Source organism: Glandiceps talaboti, chromosome 9, assembly GCF_964340395.1.
Source record: "Glandiceps talaboti chromosome 9, keGlaTala1.1, whole genome shotgun sequence".
NCBI classification, from domain to species: Eukaryota; Metazoa; Hemichordata; class Enteropneusta; family Spengelidae; genus Glandiceps; species Glandiceps talaboti.
The window spans coordinates 4,031,395-4,042,005 of NC_135557.1; the positions used below are offsets into that span (position 1 = coordinate 4,031,395).

The 10,611-nt window shown below is 37.6% G+C and overlaps 1 protein-coding gene across 2 annotated transcripts in view; it reads left to right on the forward strand.

Annotated features, from left to right (window-relative positions):
* LOC144440112 (ubiquitin carboxyl-terminal hydrolase 2-like) overlaps window positions 1–9,794 on the forward strand; it is a 32,226-nt gene extending 22,432 nt beyond the window's left edge. Inside the window, exons 8-13 of one of the 2 annotated variants that reach the window (XR_013481168.1) lie at window positions 3,447–3,536; window positions 4,331–4,409; window positions 5,962–6,060; window positions 6,662–6,788; window positions 7,312–9,127; window positions 9,238–9,255. Coding sequence is in view for 1 of the 2 variants with exons in the window: in XM_078129372.1 (XP_077985498.1) it covers window positions 3,447–3,536; window positions 4,331–4,409; window positions 5,962–6,060; window positions 6,662–6,788; window positions 7,312–7,384 (468 nt within the window). In the remaining variant the exon portion in view is untranslated. Of the gene's footprint in view, window positions 1–3,446; window positions 3,537–4,330; window positions 4,410–5,961; window positions 6,061–6,661; window positions 6,789–7,311 lie in introns of both variants that reach the window. The other variant, XM_078129372.1, reaches the window with a different exon arrangement.
* The last annotated feature ends 817 nt before the right edge of the window (window positions 9,795–10,611 follow it).

Consider the following 10,611-nt stretch of genomic DNA (forward strand, 5'->3'; position numbering starts at 1 on the left):
TCTGGCTATGAGGGTACAAGTCTATTACCTTAATGACTGAAATAGTGTACACTTACTGTCTGGCTATGAGGGTACAAGTCTATTAGCTCAAGGACTGAAATAGTGTACACTTACTGTCTGGCTATGAGGGTACAAGTCTATTACCTTAATGACTGAAATAGTGTACACTTACTGTCTGGCTATGAGGGTAGAAGTCTATTACCTTAATGACTGAAATAGTGTACACTTACTGTCTGGCTATGAGGGTACAAGTCTATTACCTCAAGGACTGAAATAGTGTACACTTACTGTCTGGCTATGAGGACACAAGTCTATTACCTCAAGGACTGAAATAGTGTACACTTACTGTCTGGCTATGAGGGTACAAGTCTATTACCTCAAGGACTGAAATAGTGTACACTTACTGTCTGGCTATGAGGGTACAAGTCTATTACCTCAAGGACTGAAATAGTGTACACTTACTGTCTGGCTATGAGGGTACAAGTCTATTACCTTAATGACTGAAATAGTGTACACTTACTGTCTGGCTATGAGGGTACAAGTCTATTACCTTAATGACTGAAATAGTGTACACTTACTGTCTGGCTATGAGGGTACAAGTCTATTACCTCAAGGACTGAAATAGTGTACACTTACTGTCTGGCTATGAGGGTACAAGTCTATTACCTTAATGACTGAAATAGTGTACACTTACTGTCTGGCTATGAGGGTACAAGTCTATTACCTCAAGGACTGAAATAGTGTACACTTACTGTCTGGCTATGAGGGTACAAGTCTATTACCTCAAGGACTGAAATAGTGTACACTTACTGTCTGGCTATGAGGGTACAAGTCTATTACCTCAAGGACTAAAATAGTGTACACTTACTGTCTGGCTATGAGGGTACAAGTCTATTACCTTAATGACTGAAATAGTGTACACTTACTGTCTGGCTATGAGGGTACAAGTCTATTACCTCAAGGACTGAAATAGTGTACACTTACTGTCTGGCTATGAGGGTAGAAGTCTATTACCTTAATGACTGAAATAGTGTACACTTACTGTCTGGCTATGAGGGTACAAGTCTATTACCTCAAGGACTGAAATAGTGTACACTTACTGTCTGGCTATGAGGGTACAAGTCTATTACCTCAAGGACTGAAATAGTGTACACTTACTGTCTGGCTATGAGGGTACAAGTCTATTACCTCAAGGACTGAAATAGTGTACACTTACTGTCTGGCTATGAGGGTACAAGTCTATTACCTCAAGGACTGAAATAGTGTACACTTACTGTCTGGCTATGAGGGTACAAGTCTATTACCTCAAGGACTGAAATAGTGTACACTTACTGTCTGGCTATGAGGGTACAAGTCTATTACCTCAAGGACTGAAATAGTGTACACTTACTGTCTGGCTATGAGGGTACAAGTCTATTACCTTAATGACTGAAATAGTGTACACTTACTGTCTGGCTATGAGGGTACAAGTCTATTACCTCAAGGACTGAAATAGTGTACACTTACTGTCTGGCTATGAGGGTACAAGTCTATTACCTCAAGGACTGAAATAGTGTACACTTACTGTCTGGCTATGAGGGTACAAGTCTATTACCTCAAGGACTGAAATAGTGTACACTTACTGTCTGGCTATGAGGGTACAAGTCTATTACCTTAATGACTGAAATAGTGTACACTTACTGTCTGGCTATGAGGGTACAAGTCTATTACCTTAATGACTGAAATAGTGTACACTTACTGTCTGGCTATGAGGGTACAAGTCTATTACCTTAATGACTGAAATAGTGTACACTTACTGTCTGGCTATGAGGGTACAAGTCTATTAGCTCAAGGACTGAAATAGTGTACACTTACTGTCTGGCTATGAGGGTACAAGTCTATTACCTTAATGACTGAAATAGTGTACACTTACTGTCTGGCTATGAGGGTAGAAGTCTATTACCTTAATGACTGAAATAGTGTACACTTACTGTCTGGCTATGAGGGTACAAGTCTATTACCTCAAGGACTGAAATAGTGTACACTTACTGTCTGGCTATGAGGACACAAGTCTATTACCTCAAGGACTGAAATAGTGTACACTTACTGTCTGGCTATGAGGGTACAAGTCTATTACCTCAAGGACTGAAATAGTGTACACTTACTGTCTGGCTATGAGGGTACAAGTCTATTACCTCAAGGACTGAAATAGTGTACACTTACTGTCTGGCTATGAGGGTACAAGTCTATTACCTTAATGACTGAAATAGTGTACACTTACTGTCTGGCTATGAGGGTACAAGTCTATTACCTTAATGACTGAAATAGTGTACACTTACTGTCTGGCTATGAGGGTACAAGTCTATTACCTCAAGGACTGAAATAGTGTACACTTACTGTCTGGCTATGAGGGTACAAGTCTATTACCTTAATGACTGAAATAGTGTACACTTACTGTCTGGCTATGAGGGTACAAGTCTATTACCTCAAGGACTGAAATAGTGTACACTTACTGTCTGGCTATGAGGGTACAAGTCTATTACCTCAAGGACTGAAATAGTGTACACTTACTGTCTGGCTATGAGGGTACAAGTCTATTACCTTAATGACTGAAATAGTGTACACTTACTGTCTGGCTATGAGGGTAGAAGTCTATTACCTCAAGGACTGAAATAGTGTACACTTACTGTCTGGCTATGAGGGTACAAGTCTATTACCTCAAGGACTGAAATAGTGTACACTTACTGTCTGGCTATGAGGACACAAGTCTATTACCTCAAGGACTGAAATAGTGTACACTTACTGTCTGGCTATGAGGGTACAAGTCTATTACCTCAAGGACTGAAATAGTGTACACTTACTGTCTGGCTATGAGGGTACAAGTCTATTACCTTAATGACTGAAATAGTGTACACTTACTGTCTGGCTATGAGGGTACAAGTCTATTACCTTAATGACTGAAATAGTGTACACTTACTGTCTGGCTATGAGGGTACAAGTCTATTACCTCAAGGACTGAAATAGTGTACACTTACTGTCTGGCTATGAGGGTACAAGTCTATTACCTTAATGACTGAAATAGTGTACACTTACTGTCTGGCTATGAGGGTACAAGTCTATTACCTCAAGGACTGAAATAGTGTACACTTACTGTCTGGCTATGAGGGTAGAAGTCTATTACCTCAAAGACAGTTATATAGCAACTATTTCTGAGACTGAAAGCAGACGTACATATTTGCTACATACTAGTAACAGTACGAGAGCCAATATTGTAGGCCAGGTAATAAGTGTTTTATAACACATTCTCTGTCAAGTATTCTTTCCACAGTCCACATAAATCACCAGTAGGACTGCCTTGATACTGTAATGGTGTCCGAGGGAAATTAGAATAGAGACTGATTTTAGATATTTGTACTAGACAACAAACTTACTAATAGTAATAAATCTACATCCTATTATATCTACAGACTAGTTCAAGTTATAGAGATGAGGTCAGTCTTAGAGAATGTCTACAATTATTTACCAAAGAAGAGATACTGGATGGCATGGAAAAACCAGTAAGTTGTCTTTATGATTACTGTCAGTGTGTTTGATAAAGGCTGTGGAAATGTGTATCAGAGAGGGGAGGATAGTTTTAGAACCCCTGTGTCAGAGAGGGGGAAGGTTTAGAACCCCTGTGTCAGAGAGGGGGAAGGTTTAGAACCCCTGTGTCAGAGAGGGGGAAGGTTTAGAACCCCTGTGTCAGAGAGGGGGAGGTTTAGAACCCCTGTGTCAGAGAGGGGGAAGGTTTAGAACCCCTGTGTCAGAGAGGGGGAAGGTTTAGAACCCCTGTGTCAGAGAGGGGGAAGGTTTAGAATGCCTGTGTCAGAGATGGGAGGATAGGTTTAGAACCCCTGTGTCAGAGAGGGGGAAGGTTTAGAATGCCTGTGTCAGAGATGGGAGGATAGTTTTAGAACCTGTGTGTCAGAAGAGGGGAGGGGTTAGAATGCCTGTGTCAGAGAGGATAGGATGGGTTTAGAAACTGTATGTCAGAGAGAGAGAGAGAGGGGGGGGGGGGCGTTGAATGATATTTTGTATGTACTCCTTTGTAGTGGCTTAACTGAGTTTATAAATTATCTTTCCTTACTTACTAGCCTAGGTGAAAATACTTAGTACATAAAACTTTAATTAAACTATTCTAACTCTCTGACTCCTAACAACTCTATGCCAATCATATTTTTTTTAGCCAAATGAAGAAAAATTTGGTGATAATCTAAATATCTGAGCAGCTGAGTAATTGAAAAAAAAGAATGGTATGTTTCATATTCATGTATCTAGATATAATTATTGAGTTGTGTGTTTTTCTTTACAGACGTGTTCTAGATGTCAGACAAAGAGGAAATGTATAAAGAAGTTAAGTATACAGAGATTCCCATCAATACTAGTCCTACGTATCCTTTGCTTTTTATTTATTAATTTATTCATAATTTGCCAATTTAATTCTTACAATGTGGACATCGACATCAGACTATGCTGTCAACCCATCAGTGCTACACAAACAAGTACAAAAGTTTACTCCACAGTTTAGTGGCTATGGGTAAGTTTACTCCACAGTTTAGTGGCTATGGGTAAGTTTACTCCACAGTTTAGTGGCTATGGGTAAGTTTACTCCACAGTTTAGTGGCTATGGGTAAGTTTACTCCACAGTTTAGTGGCTATGGGTAAGTTTACTCCACAGTTTAGTGGCTATGGGTAAGTTTACTCCACAGTTTAGTGGCTATGGGTAAGTTTACTCCACAGTTTAGTGGCTATGGGTAAGTTTACTCCACAGTTTAGTGGCTATGGGTAAGTTTACTCCACAGTTTAGTGGCTATGGGTAAGTTTACTCCACAGTTTAGTGGCTATGGGTAAGTTTACTCCACAGTTTAGTGGCTATGGGTACGTTTGTACGTTTGCTTGTACCATACTCAAGCCAAGATATTGTCTTTGAACAGAAAATATGGATTGTAAACCCAGTTTGCTCTACATCATGACAACCTGTGTCTTCATCACTAGGTTTGCGGTGTCTGAAATATGAGTCAAATTGTTACAAATTGCCAAAGGACCCCTTAGGACACTCATATTTTTCTTGACTGAATGTAGATAAATATTGGGCAAAATATTAAATTGTTAAAAACTTGTGAATTCATTAAATTGTGTACTCTAAAGAGTATTTAATATATCTTTTGTTAAATAAGAAAAAAATCTGAAAGATTAGAAACATGCAAATCCAAACAACCATGAACCTGTGTATAATTAGAGAGTATTCCCCAATATTTGTCTTCAGCCAAGGGAAATATGAGTGAGCTGAGGGGCCTTTGTAACAATGAATTGGTAGTCTAAGACTCATAGTGAAAAGGGCCCCTTAGGTCACAATAATTTTCTGGCTGAATATAGAAAAATATTGCAGACCATCACCAGTATTATTTTAGAACATCGGTGAAAGTAAGGGTAATTTTGAGCACTTTGACTTATTTTGAACACAGCAGAACCAATGATGTAGACATTTTCATAAACTATGGATTCTGGAGAGTCATTTCATAATTTTACATCACCTACAATTACTTATGATTTCAGAGAAATGTCAGGTTGATGTTGTGTCTACCAGTGTAAAACATCTCATGAATATTCATTGTGCAACCATGAATATATTATTTTGCTGACTCCCATCATGCAATAGCTCACAGCAAAGATACCCTGTAAAGGCACAAGTTCAGCGTTTTGAAATTGCAAGTAAATGTATGTGATGTAAAATCATTAAATGACTCTCCAGAACCAATAGTTTATGAAAATGTCTCTATTTCCTGGAGTGGCATTCCTCTTAAACACCAGATCCAAAAGCTACAACATGTATTTGTAGTATATGGCTAATTTATCTTTATTGTCATTTTGTACTCATTTTACAAAAAAGGAAAAACATAACATTTAATTTAAAGTGTTTTTGCCTTGACTAAAATTGTTTAGATTTGAAACGGTTTTCATCGTCAAGATATAGATCTAAACTAACAACAAATGTAGACTTCTCTCTAGAGGACCTTAATTTAAAGGAATTCAGTGCACATGGTAAGTGTTTTATTTTGTCATTATCAGTATATATACAGTATGTGAGTAAAAAAGACCTGATTTTCCAGTTTCTTCACCTGTCAGAAAGCTATAATTAGTCTTCATTCCAAATTGTCTATAATGACATTATAAAGAGACTCTTCTAAATGTCTTTTTACTGTTACTTCTAGGATTGCTTGTACAAGTCACTACTTCCTATATTTGTGATTTTATTTTATTTTATTTCATATATTATTTGTTATTTTGTTGTTTATATCACTCTTTGATAAAGTGGACCTCTAATTAACACACGCACAATTTCTAAACGTTGTCATTTTCACAATATTCAGTGACTATATTTTTGGTTGTTTCACCGGTTAAATAATACACCAGTTACAGCAAGTACAGGTTCAAGTTTTGTGAACTGAGTTTATATGATTGTTTTGATAGTGTGGTAAAAATACTTGATAAAGCCAAATTAATGCAAATTATTCTATAAGGAAATATGGTTATTGAAATGAGATATTATATGATACATATTTAGTTTATATGATATCATTTTGATGGATTTTGATGAATATCAATATTGTTGTTGTATTTCTCTCTCTCTCTCTGTGTGTAGGTGTAAGTGCCCCTTACTACAGTCTATATGGTGTATCAAATCATTCTGGTAGTACATATGGTGGTCACTACATAGCTTTCTGTAAACACTCACAGACACAAGATTGGTATGAATTTAACGACTCAAGGTCAGTGTCATCTTTTACTTCTTACTCTATCTGTATAATCTACACCATATTCCAGTTGCCGAATTCCAGCAGCTTCATATGCTGGCTGCTGAATACCGGCATTTTGTATTCCGGTTGTCAAATTTCAGCTATTTCATATTCCGGTTGTCAAATTTCAGCTATTTCATATTCCGGTTGTCAAATTTCAGCTATTTCATATTCCGGTTGTCAAATTTCAGCTATTTCATATTCCGGTTGTCAAATTTCAGCTATTTCATATTCCGGTTGTCAAATTTCAGCTATTTCATATTCTGGATGTCGAATTTCGGCTATTTCATATTCCAGTTGTCGAATTTCGGCAATTTCATATTCCGGTTGATGTAGTTCTGCCCATTTTCACCAAGCAAGATTTGCAAGTGGACAACCCAGACTTGGCAGGTTTTATCTGGTGTGTATATAGTTTTATCTGGTGTGTATAGTTTCTTTCACTTCTCTCAAATTAACAAGCAAGTTATTTAATGATTGTGTGTTGTTTTGATTTCAGAGTTGATCGTATGTCTTCATCTAGAGTGGTGTCATCCACAGCGTATGTGTTGTTTTATGAAAAGGTGAAGTAACGACATCACTATATCAGTTACAGTACTCCACCAGTGGCAGGACATATGACTTCTTTTGTTTTTATCAAGATGTATGCATTTGCAGTTCAGTTCAGGTCTTTCAAGTCAGGATTGAAGAAGCCTGATTCCTGGATTTTAACTTTGAAGTGAATTTTTAACTGTGATTTACGATTTGTAGATTGATCCAATTGGCTCTGTTTTAGAGTCGAACTGAACATATAAAACAGTACTGAAGAATTTGGTTGTTTTTTTATGCAAAATGCTGACTTTGGTGGCATTATGAGGTTTTTTAAAAAATATTTGTAAAATATGTATGTAAAGAGGAAATAAGAGTTGGTAAAAGAGAAAAGTGATGGATGTTATAATGGCTATGTTGTTTTTTTAGTATATTTAGGGGCTGGTTCTCCCAAAACTAGTGTTGTTTGATAACATTTATGAAAAACTTGTCATGCAAAATATATTTTGTACATTTTTGTACATAAATTGTAAGAATTGACTGCATAGCTTCCGTTAAAAAAACCCAGTTTTGATGAATTGTGTTAATTTATTCTAATCAAGTGTCACCTCTTACAGTAAAGTACAAAATTATCTTGTAAAACATTGTTTGCACCTTACTATTAGAAATGAATTAATCACAGAGATGAGAATTTACTGCATATTATAGGTATCAATCTGATTAAGATCCGATGTGGTGAAAGTGTCTAAATGCTTTATTTACCTCTATTTCCATCATTTTGTGACGTTTGATTTCATACTGAGTGATCGCCGCCTTCCCATGAAGGATTTTAATCAGATTGGGGTGTACATGTATATAGAGAACGACATCAGTGGTTTGTAATAAGTACTGTGTTATAGTTATATTCAACCAGTTCTCTCTTTAAGTGAAGTCGGATATCTAAAGTCATATTTCAACATTGCACAAAATATTTAAGATATTTATTCACTGAAATATTTGGTTTAGTAGTGTTACCATGACAATATTAGACTCTGTCATGGATAGTATCTGATTTACTCTCTTTGGTGGGGGTGAAGAAAGTGACTAACTCACTGACTGATTGTACCAGTCAATGTCATCAGTAGTAGTGCCAAATTTACAGACTCACTGACTCTCTGACTGTCTAACATAGAAAATACAAGATGACCTTTGACCTATTCATATCTGCATATCAATACATTTCTTATTAACATGGGGGATTTGACCTTTGACCAGTGAGAAGACACTATCCTACTGTGAGTGTCCCATAACATGTTTATTGTACTGTCCTATCAGAAACACTACCCTACTGTGAGTGTCCCATAACATGTTTATTGTACTGTCCTATCAGAAACACTACCCTACTGTGAGTGTCTCATAACAGGTTTATTGTACTGTCCTATCAGAAACACTACCCTACTGTGAGTGTCCCATAACATGTTTATTGTACTGTCCTATCAGAAACACTACCCTACTGTGAGTGTCCCATAACAGGTTTATTGTACTGTCCTATCAGAAACACTACCCTACTGTGAGTGTCCCATAACAGGTTTATTGTACTGTCCTATCAGAAACACTACCCTACTGTGAGTGTCCCATAACAGGTTTGTTGTACTGTCCTATCAGAAACACTACCCTACTGTGAGTGTCCCATAACAGGTTTATTGTACTGTCCTATCAGAAACACTACCCTACTGTGAGTGTCCCATAACAGGTTTGTTGTACTGTCCTATCAGAAACACTACCCTACTGTGAGTGTCCCATAACAGGTTTATTGTACTGTCCTATCAGAAACACTACCCTACTGTGAGTGTCCCATAACAGGTTTATTATACTATCCTATCAGAAACACTACCCTACTGTGAGTGTCCCATAACAGGTTTATTATACTATCCTATCAGAAACACTACTCTACTGTGAGTGTCCCATAACAGGTTTATTATACTATCCTATCAGAAACACTACCCTACTGTGAGTGTCCCATAACAGGTTTATTGTACTGTCCTATCAGAAACACTACCCTACTGTGAGTGTCCCATAACAGGTTTATTGTACTGTCCTATCAGAAACACTACCCTACTGTGAGTGTCCCATAACAGGTTTATTGTACTGTCCAATCAGAAACACTACCCTACTGTGAGTGTCCCATAACATGTTTATTGTACTGTCCTATCAGAAACACTACTCTACTGTGAGTGTCCCATAACAGGTTTATTGTACTGTCCTATCAGAAACACTACCCTACTGTGAGTGTCCCATAACATGTTTATTGTACTGTCCTATCAGAAACACTACCCTACTGTGAGTGTCCCATAACATGTTTATTGTACTGTCCTATCAGAAACACTACCCTACTGTGAGTGTCCCATAACAGGTTTATTGTACTGTCCTATCAGAAACACTACCCTACTGTGAGTGTCCCATAACAGGTTTATTGTACTGTCCTATCAGAAACACTACCCTACTGTGAGTGTCCCATAACAGGTTTATTGTACTGTCCTATCAGAAACACTACCCTACTGTGAGTGTCCCATAACAGGTTTATTATACTGTCCTATCAGAAACACTACTCTACTGTGAGTGTCCCATAACAGGTTTATTGTACTGTCCTATCAGAAACACTACCCTACTGTGAGTGTCCCATAACAGGTTTATTGTACTGTCCTATCAGAAACACTACTCTACTGTGAGTGTCCCATAACAGGTTTATTGTACTGTGCTATCAGAAACACTACCCTACTGTGAGTGTCCCATAACAGGTTTATTATACTGTCCTATCAGAAACACTACCCTACTGTGAGTGTCCCATAACATGTTTATTGTACTGTCCTATCAGAAACACTACCCTACTGTGAGTGTCCCATAACAGGTTTATTGTACTGTGCTATCAGAAACACTACCCTACTGTGAGTGTCCCATAACAGGTTTATTGTACTGTCCTATCAGAAACACTACTCTACTGTGAGTGTCCCATAACAGGTTTATTGTACTGTCCTATCAGAAACACTACCCTACTGTGAGTGTCCCATAACAGGTTTATTATACTATCCTATCAGAAACACTATCCTACTGTGAGTGTCCCATAACAGGTTTATTGTACTGTCCTATCAGAAACACTACTCTACTGTGAGTGTCCCATAACAGGTTTATTGTACTGTCCTATCAGAAACACTACCCTACTGTGAGTGTCCCATAACAGGTTTATTGTACTGTCCAATCAGAAACACTACCCTACTGTGAGTGTCCCATAACA